Here is a 16,305-nt window from a genome sequence, read left to right on the forward strand (position 1 = left end):
CCTTCTGTCTCCTTCTTCAGTTCTCCTTTCTTCAGCCATAACCATGTGTCATTACTGCTGATGTTCTCCGTCTCTCTGCAAAACTGCCCGTGCAGCTGCTTTTCTCTCCACTTTGCAGATCTTTCTGTTCGTTTCTGGCTTTTGAAAGTAAGTGGATCAATGGCGTTTACATTATTTCCACTTTCAACCAGAACGGCTCGAAGGAGTTTTTCCTCACTGCTGTTTATGTAATTGTTGAGGCTGATTTGCTCCATTTCAACGCAATCTGACGCACTCACGAGCCCTCGGCCTCCTTCTTTCCTTGGCAGGTACAACCTGTCGACATCAGCACTCATTTGGTGGGTTTTGTAGATCGAGAGCATCTTTCTTGTCTTCCGATCCATACCAGCCAGTTCCGCCTTCGTCCATTCGACCACTCCTCCTGTGTATCTCAAAACTGCTACCGCCCAGGTGTTTAGAGCTGTGATCACGTGTCCGCCATTTAAGTGTGATTTTAGTACACTTTTTACACGTGAGAAGTACTCCTTCGTCACAGACACTTTGATAGCATTGTTCGAGACATCATCAGATTCCAACACTCCGAGGTATTTGTAATTCTCTCCTTCCTCCAAACTCTGTAGTATTCTTCCATCAGGGAGTGGTATTCCTGCACTCTTCACTCGTCTCCCTCTCTTCATAACCAGGGTAGCGCACTTGTTGATGCCGAAGTCCATGCCGATGTCTTTGCTGACCAGACGAACCGTTTGAACTAGCTTGTCGCACTGCTTCTCGTCTTTACAAAAGAGCTTAAGGTCGTCCATGAACAGCAGATGATTGAGGGAGCCATGATTTCCTCCGAGGTCATAACCGGCCGATACATTTCGCAGAACGCTTGTAAGTGGAATGAGTGATATAATTGTTATTATTATTATTATTATTATTATTATTATTATTATCTAAATCATCATCATATAGCGTCAACAGTCCTGATCGATCCTTCTTTATCCACGCCTTGTGTACAGTATAATATATATACGGGAAAAAATTGAGAAAATGACTCCAATTGAATGTGAATAATGACCTGCTCGATCAAGTTCCTATGGCAGGGTCCTCTTGAGATGGACTGTGTAGTTGTGTTCATGTCCTGTTTACTGCTAGAGAGTACCGGTAAGCCAGTTATATCATCCTGTATGGCCCGACTTCATATCTTCTTTAATGTTAGCTTTTTTTAAGTGTATTTTCTGTTTTCTGTAGTATTTTCTTTTGTGAATACTAAAGCAAACCCTTAAAATAATCATCAGGAATTGAGAGAGCTATAGAGGAAAAGAGGAATAGTGTGACCTCAGGGATCACTCCAAAATCTTCGAGTGATCCCTGGGGTCACTCCAAAATGAGTGAAAATGAGCATTTTCACTCAAAATTTACTCCAATTTCACTCTAAATTCACTCTTTTTTGTATTCACTCCTTCAAGAGTGAATATTTTTACTCGATTTTTTGAAGAATTAGTTTAGACAAGCATGAAAAAAAAGAGCCCCACATAATCGTTGGATGTTTACTCATTTGAACAAACTTATACAAAATCATTTTTTTTTTTTTTTTTTTTTGCACTGGGACAGTAAATCAGTTACAACTGTGTTTTACACTCTGTGTATTAATTTGGTTAATGAGATAGCAATGTAACCATCCTTAGAATGAACCAAAGTGTCTGTCGTCTGATTTAGGGCTTCAAAATAATTTCCTAAATATGAGTTAAGGATAAAGATTACCAAACGTGAAAATCAGCAATCAGTATAATCAATGTAGGACGCTTAGAAATAGAGAGAGAGAGAAAAAAGATAAACTGCAGATTTTCTAAAGTTGCGGTTTCCTGGTGCGGTTTGTGTCACCGACACGTGTGAAATGCGACAACACCATACAGCACAATTCCCTATATACCGGTGGCCACGACGAAGAAATTCTGGAGGTATAGGCCCAATTCTTCTTCTCACACAAGTACAACACGAGTATAATATGCTCTCTATATATGTATAATAAGATGTGGTAATATAAGAATGGAATACTTAGAATGTCACGACTGATGTTTGTTATTTCTTTGACTTTTTTTATTTGTTTTCCGATTTTTATCTTTGTCAGAGATCAAGAGGTGTGTGTGTGTGTGTGTGTGTGGGGGGGGGGGGGGTGGTGCAGTCTATCATCCTCCCCGTCTTAATCCCTTCATTTGTGCCCGAATGACTCCATGCATCACATGTTTGATGTGTGTGTGTGCTGTCATTTTTATCACCATATCGTAGGTCGATATGGGCATACATGTATTATGTCAAGTGGTATATAGTCAATACCCAAAAGAGTTTTCTGCGACCAAGATTACTTCATACATTCTCTAAATCATATTTCATATGTATGGAACCTGCATATGCCTGTATTTTCAAATTTTTAGTTTAACATCTGTCAAACTATAATGTATCACCTATATTATAAACTAGGCTTTTTAACAGGGTTGATATTATCATCGACTGAAGAATACAACACCGACAAGAACCCGGCATGCAAGCGGAATATACGTAGTATGAATTCAATTCATATCACAAATAAAATGTGTTAATCGGGGCGATTGAAATTATCATAGTGTCGTATATAGGCCCTACACAGGCTACAGAGATTTCTTACGAGTGAAACTTTCATGTGACATGAGTCTATACAATTACGTCAGTACGTGTAGATAGGTCTATACGCTCTTGTGATATGGTTAGGATCAAAATGATGAGTGCGTTTGGTCGGTAACTATAATTAGTTTTGCAGTTGGCCTATGGTTCATGTTGTGATCAGTATCCCCATTTCCTCTGATCAACGTTTTGCATTTTGGGTTATGAGTTCGTGACAGATCGATCTGGTTACAGCTCATTATTCCGAAGGTTCGTTATTCCGAAGGCTCTTTAGTCCGAAGATTCGTTATTCCGAAGGTTCATTATTCCGAATTTCATTTTCGGATTAACAAATCCTCGGAATAACGAACCTTCTGAATAACGCCACAAATGTTCGGATTAACGAACCCTTTTTCATTTTCGGATTAACGAGCCTCCGAGGTATAGGGAATTTCTGTGTTTCGGATTAACGACCCTTCGGATTAACGAACAGCACCCGATCGATCTATGGTACGGGGGAGACTTGGATGAGCTGGAAGCTAGAAGGGACGGGGGATATTAGGCCCTAGGTAAGAGCAAGACGTCGATCATCAAGTTCCGGCCAAATATGTCCCAAAACAGTACAACAGCTGGTGCAAACAGATACCTAAACATTGTCATTTGAGAGATAATCAACAAAAATTCTAGAAATTCTGCTGTTGATGCCTGGAAAGCGTGCTTTCTCAGCAAAAAAAAAAAAAAAAAAAAAGAGAATGAAAAGAAAGTAAAAAAAAAATTAAAATTTGGAATAACAGTTCAAATTTCTACCATCTTTGCTACCATTGCTTCCTCTCTTATGTGTTTTAACTGATGGATTTGACTGAAGATTGTTCATTTTCTCATATTCAATTATTTTTTGCCTTTCTTTATCGTTCAGTGGAGGGTCACAGAGATCATACGTTGATTTTTGCAAATAAATTTGCATTTCTTATTGTGATGAATTTGTCTTTTGTTCTCATTACTGTATTATGATTATGGAAGAGCATCGTATACGCTTGAATAACAACTTGTCCATTTTTGCAATTTGTAATTTTGCACCTTGGAAGAGAAAAACAAATGTGTTCACTCACGCGTAAAGTTTCTTTCTTTATGAACCTATGAGGTTAATAACCAATTCAATTACCTTGAATATGGTATATAAAACATTATTATTAGCCAAATAATCTATGAGAAAGATCAACTTGAACAGGGTTTACTTTCTTTTTTTTCCAAGTGTAGGCTACATATGACATGTGCAAGGTTTATACATGTATATTCTTTTCAAACTAAAATCAAATTTCTAAAAAAAAAAGGAAAGAGAAAAAACAAACAAACAAAAAGAGTTGAATATTGCTTAAGACCGAGGATGCAGGAATAGGACTACTCTTTGCACCTCAAAAGCAATAACGATAGGCCGATTCTAAGGCTAATTTCCGTTATTACAACATCAACCTGTAACACTAACAGAAACACATACTTACTGGTAACGCTGTTTTCTTTTCTTTTTTTTTTTTTTTTTACTTTCTGGCTGTTCAACGCCCGCGCCGCGCCGCGGCTACACACGAAAAACGGATGGACCATCCCCCCAGTAGTCACGACTGAGTCTCGAACATGGCGACTGACAGCAGTGGTGTAAGTACACGTGGAAATATTTAAATGCTGAATGAGGTGTTTGTGATCATTGATGAAGTTAAGTAAAATTTGCATATTTGTCCACACTATCTTCACAGATTGGCCCTGTTCTGAAGACCTTTGTTACTAAATTTGCCTCGTCAAATACAAAAGAAAGATGTCAGCTGCTATCGGAAGTTCGATCGTGCGTAATTAGTGAAGGTAAGCCTATTCGTAGTCCCATGTATTATTATTTGTGTGTGAGGACTTTGTTTAGGCCGCGCTCGGCCATCTAACGCCAAACGGTGGGGGACAAAAAGGAAGATGAATGGAACCAGGCAATCCAGGGGTTTAGAGGGGCATGCCTCGCGCAGTTTTATGATCTTAGAAGTTATCATCATGACTCTATTCTCTTGGACATGTCTAACTACACCCACCACGGCCAGTCGCGGATTTGTAGGAGCCGGGTGGGCCGGGGCCCGGGTCCGGGAGCTTCTTCTTTTGTTGACTTCCTCCAGTCCTCTGGAGCGCGAGAGCAGCGCAGTAGGCAGGGATTATTACTGTTTTGTTAGTGTTACTGTTAGTACATTGATCCAGGGCAGTAGCTCTATTAGTCATGGGGGATGGGATGGCCTTATATACTGTACATTTGCTGCTCACCCACCGTCGTATTACAACTGTATTATATGTATATCCTACATTCCCAGCTAGATCGGGATGTGTGCATTGAAGTGTACTATGCATGCTCATTGACATTGGTAACAATTAACATTTAATTGTTGCGGATGTAACACAGACATTTAAAATGTCCAGTGAGTTACATGCAGGATGCTGGCTTTTTGTACTTATTTTCTGAACACATTGTGGATCAATATTGTAAGAGGAATAGTAGATCGATTATGTAGAACGATTACGATAGTAGATCGATTATGTAGAACGAACCCTTACATTTATAGTCATCATTAACCCTGCTCGCAGCGCCAAATGTAAGGGTTCGTTAGACAACACACAGAATGACTGATATCGACACCAGGAATATGCAATCTGTTCTCTTTTACTTTTGCCGAGACGGCACACAAGCTTTACCTCTTCGTCGTTACATCGTCGTTCCTCCTCTGCTTTCTCTTACATCGATCTCCACCAATCGTGATCGTGATTGTTCTACATAATCGATCTACTATCGTAATCGTTCTACATAATCGATCTACTATTCCCCTGACAATATATGTTTGTGATTCTCAGATGCTTTTTGTTTGCATCAAAGACAAAAATGAACTGCAATGTTGTAGCTGAATTTAAATAAATAAAGTACCCCCTCAAATTGCAGGGGATTAAAGGCAAGGTGCCATAGATGTTTCCCAGTTTGGCAAAAAGACCCAATCTCAAGTCATTGCATCTTTCCTACAATATTGACAAACTTTCCAATGATCCTGACCAAGACTCAAGAGGAAAGAAAAAGGTTGCTAGAATTAAAATGTTCAGAACATGTCACAAACATTCAAAAAGAAATGTGGGATGATATCAAACATGAAAAAACAGAATCATGCATGCAATGCCATTGCTAGACAGAGACGTGGTACTTGTGTTTTCTTTCCAGCTTTTCCCGAGTCAGCAGTGAAGCCAATCTGCCGGGTTCTGTCTCAGACAGTCCACATCTGTAAGGATCGTAAATCAAGGAAGGATGTCTTGGCTGTCATCTCTTCACTGTGTGATAGACACAGGGATGCCACTGTCAAGACTCTCAATGAGATCGTCTCCTCAAAGGCAGAAGGCATCAAAAATGTTCAACCTTGGTAAGTTTGTAGAGTACACAACTCAACTGCTGTTTTTATACTCAGAAACATGATGAAAGCCAATGAGCATTTCAATACATTGTCACCTTTACACAAGATATGTCGTAGAGTCACTGTAGTAACCGTGAATTTAGATCTGATACATACTTTATGTATTGTACATATTTACATATATTTAATGAATAATATGTTATATCATTCATACATATGTTTTTTTTTTTTCATTTTTGTTTAGATTTGTGATTGGTTGATTACAATTCTTGTAGAGAAATACTAATTTGAGCTGCTTTGCCAGTGTTACATAGTGCTTTTGCAGAGACTCCAACCCCATGCACCTTCTGATCTGGAAATTCTCCCACCTGAAACCCCTAGCAAACGGGGGACTCCAAGTTGATGTGGTAAAGCGCACATCACGAGCAAAAAGTGCGAATTTCCTTGCGGCCGGGGTCCAGGGCCGATTAAGGGCCCTGGAAGCTCTAAAGTTCTATAATGCTCTCTCGTGCTATCTAAGGCTTTTTTTTTTCAACATACAATGATATTATGTAAGAAATCATTTCAAGCGGGAGACACAGAGCCAGGGCAGGAAAACAGGAGATTTTGCAAAAATGGGCTTTCGGCGGGAGATCTCCTGTCGAAAACGGGAGAGTTGGAGTCTCTGCTTTTGATTAAAAGATACAGTAATACATGAGCTAACTTTGGAAATTTGAAGTAAGGAAAAAAAATATCCCTGAAAGGATTTTACCAACAGAAAAGTGGAAAGAAATAGAGCTTAAGAATATCTTTTGTATAGATATGATTCCATAGGATAAGATATCATGGTCATGGAATGATTATATACCAATGTAAGTAAAACACTTGAAAGACTTCAGTAGTAAAAGAGTTTATTATTATTTTTTTTAATGTTTGGCTGTAATTTTTTTTTTTATTTTTTTTTTTTGGGGGGGTCAGATTTTATAATCAACTGTCATCTTTTCCTGTGCCCTTTGTTACTGATAAGGAAGAGGCAAAGCGAAGCAAAGCATCTATTTGCAAGAGCATAAGTACAAGTGTATTAATGTAATCAAGGTCACCCAAATCTTGCATAGAATTTGTGTGACTTCTTGCAAAATGACACAGAGCATTAGATAATGTGCTTTGGAACAATAAAGTCTTACTTTGTCATTACCAACTGCAGGAAAGGCACTGGATCTATTCCATATGTCTTGTTATGTTGGACATGTGCTGTAGTCCGCCATGCCTTTGGTGATGTCAGTCAGCGCTCTGGGACTGAGTGGGCTGTGCTGGTTAGTATGTCACAAGCAAGATGATATGTCACCTTTGAACAGGTTTAATATTGTACATGGTTGCTTTTGAAGGCTAAAGACTACATTTGAAGACATGATATTCAGCCGTCTGTGTGATAAGGCCTGTGGATCTTTGTTGTAATCTTATTTTTTGTGCCTGCAACAAAATTTATGCTTTTGAGTGTTGGATGCCAAGGTGCATTTTATGTCATGACAGAGCTGTGTTACATCATTACATTAATGACCTGAACGCACAAAGAAATTTTCTAAACTAGAAACCAGTCTACACGCTGTTCTGAATTTTGTAACAGTGATATCTTTTTTGTTGTAATTATTTTCCAGAATTTTCTTGGTCCCAAATTATAAGTACGGTACTTCTGAAACAAGTAATGATGCTCACATTAATCTTAACAGGATACACTGACTGGTAATGCTGTAATAGAATCCAGCCTGTAAGAGGCTTAGGTGTGAATCGATTGCCTCTATTCAGGGCTCCAAACTAACTATTTTTTGTTTTTTCTGAAGGCCCATTTGGCCACTAAGATCTTTAAATTTGAAATTTTGGTGGCTGACATTAGTTTTTAGTGGCCTTGGATGACTGGGCCATTGCTAATTTCGAGCCCCGTTGTAGTTTTGAAATTGCATTCTACAACTGGGCAGAAGACAAGACATATGAATGGTGCTTAAGTATATGCTAGAAGGACATGAATGTTTAAATGGCATGGAGTTAGACTGAATCTTAAACTCACCACAGCAGTGTAGTAATGTTCTGAAGATGGGATCCGTAACTCTAATAAGATGTGATATGTGTGCTGTTTTATTGGATACAAAAAAACAAACAAAATTGAACGACCTGAAGACACCACAACATGGCCAGCGGAACCATGGGGGCCCAGGCCCCCACACTTTTTGTGCACCATACAAAGGAATTGATAAGGTGTCATCACTTTGGGCCCCCACGCTTTTTTTAACATGGAAGTACGTAAGTGGCACTAAATAGAAGTAGATAGAGATCTTGAGGTGTGAGCACAGTAAGGTTATGTTTTTCCACTGAAGACCTTTTTTTTTTTTCCTATGGAAGGGGATAGATGAGCTGAGGACATTTTTTTGTTTGGTTTGTTTGCTTGTTTGTTTCTTTTTTGCCTGTCAGCTCATGAAACCTGGAAGTGGGCCCCCACACTTTTGAAAATACTCCGCCAGCCCGCCAGCCCTGCACAAGGGTTAAAGATGCAATGTTAAAAACAGTAACTCATTTGTGGTGTGTTTTATGCCTCAGGTGGAGTCCCAAGCTACACTCCTTTCAGCTGCTTTGGCATGTTCCAGAAAGTCTCTACACTCTGCTGCCTTCACCAAACTCAAGGCTCTTTGGAAGCAGGTAAACTTGTTTCACTGTCTAAAGAGTGAGTTGGGAGGAGGCTTCATTGATTACTTTGTGGATGAGCGGGATATTTGACAGCAAACTTTTACTGTAACACTTAACTGACATAATGTTCTGTTGCTCTTCAGGACATTTGACGATAAATGATATATCTTGACTGAAGTGATGTGGTGCATAAATATCTGTGTACTATTTGTGCAGCTGGACATCACTGAGATTTGATCAGGCAATTGTCATTGCTGAAATCCATTTGCCCACCCTGTGGGGCTGTACAGGTATTGATGACTCCATTCTATCCTATGAATTGGGTCAATGTGGGTAGTAATAGATGTTCTTTTGTCTTCTTTGATTTTTTTCCATGTCTTGTGTTTTATAATTGCCATACAGGTATTATAAATATGACATCAGAGGGATATTTCTCCACAGGAACCTGTGTACGTGTTGGTCTCTCTCTGGGATGAGCACCCGATGATACATTTTGGAGATGTCTGCATAGACAGCAACCTCATTTTCTCTGAACCTCATTAGGACTCCAAACAAACTATTTAGGAGATCTGGGCCTTTCATCCAGTAGCTGATCAAACAGTGGCCGTGGTATGAAGCTGATGAGTTAAATACTATCCTGATAGGCATGCAGGATCCCTTTGGCAATTGTTTTGGGGAGGATGTTTCCTTCAACATTTGATTTAACGATGGCGCGCCCATAGAGGGCGACAAAACAGACTGGTTCACCCGGGCTTGAACTGGATGATTACCGCTCTCAACGGCGTCTATCCAGTTCAAGCCCGGGTGCACCAGTCTGTTCTGTCGCCCTCTGTGGGCGCGCCATTAATATTACCTGAATGCTATAAGCTAAATTTTATACAGAGTTGAAAGCATCATAATGATAATTATGTGTGCTGTGTCTTTACTGATTTTGTGTTTGGTTCACACATGTGTCAGGTTGATGGTGTATGGGAGAGCTGTGTGAAGACTGTTACCGAGATAGATCCCTCCAGTCGCTCACTCTGCCTCCTTGCCATGCTCATGAAGTATGCCACAGAGAACAAGATGACAGCATCCATTGCAAACCACAAAGCAGCACTAATGAATGTATACATCAAGACTGTGTTCAATGGAAAGATCAAGCCAGCTGCTCATAGTGTGGTGAGTGTCGGAGTAGACTGCCTTTTTTTTGGAGGAATCATAGATAATGTCAAGATTTTTAAACAAGACTTTATTGATAGAAGTTGTCACAGTGTCATGCAAGAGTTATTTTGTGCTACCTATTCTGTGTTGTCAGTATCAAAACCAATTGCAGATCTGAACATATTTCATGTAATAGGAGTGTTAAGATGACAAAGTTTAGAAGTGTAACTTTATTCATGTTGTCATTGTCAGAGAAAAAGATGTCTCCTTAAATTTTGTTTTTGTCATGATTTCAGAAAGATTGTCCCTCTCTCCTCAGTCTCAGTTTTCATCAGTACCATGCATGATAATTCTAGAGTTCTTTCTGAGTATGTTCCTAAATTATTGCTGCTATACTTTCCATGTCAGGATGTGAGTCGCTGGCTGCTGCAGCACCTGTCCCACAAAGATTTTGAAGAGAGCATCTTACCTGCCATTCAGAAGGCAATGCTGCGTAGCCCTGAGAATGTGGTGGAAGGTGTGTAAAATCTGAAGAGCACTGCATTGTGGACAGCTCATGATTCTTGGCTTTTTTTATTCCACACGTTTTGATTTGTACCCATTGTTTGACCTAAAGGAAAGACGATCAAAATAACCTAACATAGTGTACCTCCAGGCAAGGGTCTGTAGTTTGCTGACTTCACAAAAAGTTATTTGTGCTATCTGTATGAGCAAATCTATAAATGTTACCAATGATTTCAAGCTATATTAAACCGTTATTCTATAAGGATAGTCAGAGCTGCTAATTCATTCATGTTAGTACAGTTTTGTTACCACGGTCACATCTGACACATAAAGCTAGGATTAGAGACAAGTCTTACTTAGAGATAGGAGTGACAACATGAGATATGTGTGGAAACATTTGATATCTTTTCATATCTTTGAGTATTAAACAATGTACTCTCCTATCATATTTATGAGTGTTAAATAATGCACTCTCCTTTCTTTTCTTAGCTGTGAGTTTGACATTAGCTGGCCTGTCTATTGACCTCAGTCAGTATGTCACAGATCTGGGAAAAAACATAGCAAGTAAGTATGGTAGCTGTACGTTCATTCAGTTCTCATGATTTCCTTTCTTGTGTGCCATACAAACATAAGAATCTTTGCGTCATTCAATTTGACTGTGCAATGACAATGTGTGTAGACAGCATCAGAGTTTGTTTTTTGGAATTATTTAGATTTGGATAGGTTGCTATTTGATCTGTAAGAGAACATGGATCAATATGACCTGTATACACTATGCTCTATCTGACTTTAGTATGCTCATATCTCTTTTAATGTGATTATTACATTTGATCTTTGTATCTTTTGTTAATGATAATTTGACAACAAGGGTAGGCATTAAGATTGTTTGTCAGATGTCGTCATGTACAATTCATAACCCCTATTCTTTAATAAAAAAGCCCACAAGACTTATTTACTGGGGCCTTTCCTTTTCTCCAAGAGATGAACATTTAGCATAACAGAAAGAATGCTAGTAGAGTCTGACTAGTAAATGTATGTTTTGATCCATAGATAACCTGATGTAATCATGTTTTGATGAAACTTTGTTGAAGAAAGTGAAGTAACTGATAATATAAAACATGATTGAGTTGAACACTCCATAGTAATGGGGCAGTCATAACTTCATAGAAGAGTTTTGTTTGCGTGATTGCCATTAAAAGATGTTAACTTCTCTCATTACATACAAAATGGTAACTTGCCTGTGGTGTTTTAGTTGTTTTAAGGCCAGACCTGTTAGACATGAATTGGTAGATCAATGTAAGCTCCAAATTTTCTGACTGTTTCAAGTATTTTTTTAAAATCAATTACTGTGTTTTCAACATTGGACATGTAGATTTTCAAAGATGAATTACTATTTTATGTGCAATATTCCAACCTTCGATCTCCAGTTCTGTAATTTTTCTTCACAAGCCACTAATCATGGCATTATTCTCCCCACTCAGTGTTCACACTTTGTATGTGTAAATTACTGCACTAGTTATCTTCTACATCACAGGATTAATTTTCCATTGTTCTTTTTGAGTCACTCATTTCATCTCTCTCAGCTGTCCGTGGTGTACTCTTGTCTCAAAAATCTGTGTGTGTATCATTGCTTTGCATGCTATCTCTTCTCCCACCAGTCCAACTTCATGCTAAAGACGAGTTGTTACGCCAGGAGGCGGTGGCAGCCAGTGCCAACCTAGCAGCTCAGTGCAGTGACCCTAGCGCTGTGGAGTCTCTCTGTAAACACTTCTTTGCTGTCCTGGGAGGTAAGTGTCACTAGAGGGCAGCATTGCATCCTTCAGTGCTGCTGTATGTCTGACTTCTCTTTAGAATTGCTGCTCACACCATGGTTTGGTCATTTTGTAGATACCTCAGACAAAATATACATATATAATTATATTTGTATGACAGGAAATATCCATCATCTTGAAAATGTTTTGATGACCTGATGTTGAAACTCTACAAACAAATCTGTTGTGTTATGCGATGCGTTCTGTAAATGTTTTCAGTTAGCTAACTTGACTTGTGTTAGAACACACGAAATCAAGGTGAGATACATGCATGGTTTCTCTATCTAATTTTCAAGCAATGTAATGCTGTAATATGAAATTTCATGTGTACTTTGTAATGCATTGCAAATAAGAATTCTTTTAGAGCACTAGAATTATGCATTTGAGAGTATGAGAACATGATCTGTCATAGTACCCTATTCTAACATGAGTCATTTGATGCATTGCCATGTAGACAAAGTTTATACTTGCATTGATTCATCATGTAATGAATAAAATGTTGCCTTGGTGAAAGGTTCTGAAGGAAAGCTGACTGTGGTGACAGAGAGAGCTGGTGTCTTGTCTGGGATTGGTGCTCTCAGCTCTAATGGAGTCAGTGGAGTCAACTCAGTGCAGACATTGGTCTCAACCACAGTGAGCCTGTTTATACCATACCTACAGCAAGAAGGTACTTTACAGAATCATTCAGAATATCCCCTAGGGTTAGTTGATCTAGCCACTTTGCTTTGCATTACTATGAGTTACAATTAAATATCATAGAGTAGATTCACTTTCCTCAGTATTGTTTCTGCTGAGCTGCCTTTGCTTTTGTCCAGAAATAAAAAATTTCAATACACCTCAAAATTCAAAGTATGATGTACAATTTTCTGTTCAATTCCTTTTTTTGTGTGTAATGTCTTCATCCTTATGTAAGACCCCAGCTTTTCCCTGCTCTTGAATAGAGTCATTTGTTTGTTTGCCATAAATTTAGGGTACTAGGTAGACTTTCACAAGTCAGATTGAGTGGAATATGGAGGAATAAATGTCATAAGTAGTGTAGTTTTTGCCTGTGTTGTTTTTGAGCCTTGCATAATTTACATTGTGCCATTCTTCTCCCCCTGCCAGCCCATGAAGGTACCTTGATACATGGCCTCTCTATGATGTCTAAGTGGTGTGCCAAGACATCTACTGACCTGCCCCCAAAGCTTCTAGCCTGGTTCCAAAAAGCAATGACTCAGAAACAGTCGACTGCTGGAAGCAGGAATGGTTGTATCACTGTCATGCTGGCCACACTCAAAGGTAATCATAGTCACTCAACACAAAGAGTTACATTGTGATGTCATACAAGAGGGAAGAATGAGTTATTAAAGTGCTGTTGAATACTCGATAAGGCACTGGTTTCATGATTTCCAGCTTCACAGAAGAATCACACGGCAAAGAAGAAAGACTTAATACATATGACTTGGCAAGCTAAGAGTCAGGATTCAAGTGCTTTATTCTGAGAAGTCATAGTGCAGTGTACGAATGTCATTTAGATAAATACTTTTACACATTGTAGTGTGGACACCTTGTGACATGGATTAAAGAGACACTTAGTAGTTGTAACATATTGGTTAGATGATGCACAAGTCAAAAGAGTGAGTTACAGAGCATTGTTTAATTTTCCATCTGAGAAGATGGCTGGTTAGCCAATATTCAGCTACACCAGCTGGTCAGTGTCCATTATTTCCATGAATGATCATTATTATCAGTCATCAATGTATAAGCTGAGTCAAGACAGTACAGGTACCTCTCTTGTCATTAACTCTGGTAGAACGAGTGACAAACTGGTCTTGTACAATATACAAAGGCATTTTGAAATTGTGGCTCTGCAAAGTTTACCAGATCTGACGTTACACAGTGATACATGACAATTAGTTTTCAATTCAGTGTGGCTGAATGACTTGTAAAATGGTCATTGTCTCGGCCAAGAATGGATAGGAAAAATTGAAGTGACTGTTTATATGATACAAATAAACTCATGCACATCCCTACACACATACAAACATACATGTACACAACTCTGTCATGTCCACACAACATTTCAGGCCAATTATCTGATTCACATACATGCATTATGATTTTTTTTTTTCCCCTTTTACTAGGGGTTTGAAGTGTTTGTCTGACCCTGATGTCAGGTTAATCTAAAGTGGGTGTCAACTCTGGTGAAGCACACATGTCTTTCACTGTCTTATTTTCATGTCACTTCTCTGACTGTAGGTGACACCCTGGTCCATGGCATTGAGATCATCCCTCTCCTCAAGTCCTCCCTGGAAAGAGCACATCAGCAACCCAACCAGGTTGCCATGGTAACAGAGGGCCTGTCAGCAGCCTGTCTCTTGATGAGATTGTTGTCATCAGATGTTGAAGCAGGTGAGTTGACCAGACCGGGATGGTCCTCAACTCCTCGTCTCTGCCACTTTATCAAATAAGAAATTTGCTGTTTTGTTTGTTTGTTTGTTTGTTTGTTTGTTTTAAGAAGACTTCTCATGTCACTCCTGAATTCTTAATTGATTTACAGAGAAATCCCTGGAAGTCAGGAATAACATCCTGCACCAATAGTGGTTGCTAAATGAATAAATTTTTACCTTCAAGTGCTGTATATGTGGACATGTCGTGCCATGCCATAGCAACGTGATGTGTAGACATGCTAGAAGTTAATGGAGCTAAGGTAATGCACCAGATTTTTTTTTCCTTCTTTTTAACAGTTCAGATGACATATAGTGATCCCAATGTATTTTATCAGTCAGGGCTATTTCTACATTTCACGGCTAACTGATAATACTATTCCAGAGAAAATGCAATAAACTTATCATTACAGGTACTGTTTAATATCCCTACTCATATATGCATACATTCAAAAAGAAACAAATTGATATGTTATAGGAAGGTCATTACAGAGGGTGTGAAGCCAAGATAATTTGTGTAAGCTTGTCCAGTAGTGAAAACCTAGAATAGAACTGATCTTGATCTGAGGTGATTGTACTTTTAAGTGATTCTCTTTCAATTCTTGTAGAGAATAAGATTGCTTTCCTGTGGCCTGTCATCTTGGATGAAAAGAAACAACTATTCACATCAGAGAAGTTTCTGGTAGCAGCTTCAGAAGATGGTGAGTATAGAGTCTGAAAAGAGACTACAGTTAATGCTCCAAGTCCAGCTGTGTGCTATTGTAGAACAACAGCGACAAAAATATGTATTAAGATTTGATAGCATGGCATTTCTGCAATATCTACTAGGGTTACATTGAAGTCATTCTAATCTTAATGACATCTACATCTTTAATGGGGCTTTATGGGTTTTGGGCAATAATTTTATTTTTTTCTTTGTAATTTGAGCTGAATGTGGATGATACGTAGATAGTGTGAATGGGATGTAAAGTTTGTGCAGATTTAATGAGCCGACAATTCATGTTTGCTTGTAGTGTATGTAGAGTGTGGGTTGAGCAACTTAAAGGAGATGGCTAGTAACTGATCAGTGGGAATCAGTGGGAATGCCCCGTCACTGTACAGGCATGCTAACCTGGAAACATTAAACTGCACATTACTTGAATATGAGACCATTCTGAAGCAAATGATTTTCACACAACAATAGATATATGATGTACTCTTAAATGAATCCCACAAGAATTGGAACAATCATCCCCCAGCATTCCCACTGATTCCCACTGATCAGTTACTAGCCTTCCCCTTTTAGTATCCTAGATTAAGTGACTTGTGCCTGTTTAAGATCAATGCAAGGTTTGGAATTTACAGGCCCATCTTGATGAACTAATGATGAACTCACCCATGTTTTTAGCTCACCTGAGTCAAAGCCTCTATGGCTCCCAGGGTAATTTTTCTAGATTTATAGTATGTTACAGGTAATGGAAATGGAATTACTTGTACTTGTACTTCTTCTTGATCCTTGAATGACGTCAGAAAAGTATAACATGTTTTGATGTTGTTCAAATGTAATACATGTATGCTGGAAACTATATGGTTTGTATCATGTTTTGTCTGCCTTGATTTTGTTGTAAATCCCATTTTGTTTTTTTCATCTTGTGGTTTGTTTTGTATCAGTTGTTAGTCTCTGTAATATTTGGGTTTGTTTCACCCCACATATTTGTTGAGTCAGTGTGCGCTTGCCAGCTGGACAATAAC

General features: G+C 38.8%; 1 protein-coding gene across 1 annotated transcript in view; it reads left to right on the forward strand.

The window, feature by feature from the left end:
- The first annotated feature begins 4,248 nt into the window (after positions 1-4,248).
- LOC139737265 (stalled ribosome sensor GCN1-like) overlaps positions 4,249-16,305 on the forward strand; it is a 45,840-nt gene continuing 33,783 nt past the window's right edge. Inside the window, exons 1-13 of the mRNA XM_071647943.1 lie at positions 4,249-4,272; positions 4,371-4,473; positions 5,849-6,044; positions 7,219-7,327; positions 8,604-8,702; positions 9,648-9,851; positions 10,242-10,350; positions 10,827-10,901; positions 11,996-12,124; positions 12,663-12,815; positions 13,253-13,426; positions 14,387-14,539; positions 15,183-15,275. Of these exons, the coding sequence (XP_071504044.1) occupies positions 4,252-4,272; positions 4,371-4,473; positions 5,849-6,044; positions 7,219-7,327; positions 8,604-8,702; positions 9,648-9,851; positions 10,242-10,350; positions 10,827-10,901; positions 11,996-12,124; positions 12,663-12,815; positions 13,253-13,426; positions 14,387-14,539; positions 15,183-15,275 (1,618 nt within the window). The 5' untranslated portion in view covers positions 4,249-4,251. The remainder of the gene's footprint in view (positions 4,273-4,370; positions 4,474-5,848; positions 6,045-7,218; positions 7,328-8,603; positions 8,703-9,647; positions 9,852-10,241; positions 10,351-10,826; positions 10,902-11,995; positions 12,125-12,662; positions 12,816-13,252; positions 13,427-14,386; positions 14,540-15,182; positions 15,276-16,305) is intronic.

The sequence above is a fragment of the Diadema antillarum genome, unplaced genomic scaffold (genome assembly GCF_040938485.1).
Source record: "Diadema antillarum isolate AM-2024a unplaced genomic scaffold, OU_Dant_1.0 seq00000688_RagTag, whole genome shotgun sequence".
Taxonomy (NCBI): Eukaryota; Metazoa; Echinodermata; class Echinoidea; order Diadematoida; family Diadematidae; genus Diadema; species Diadema antillarum.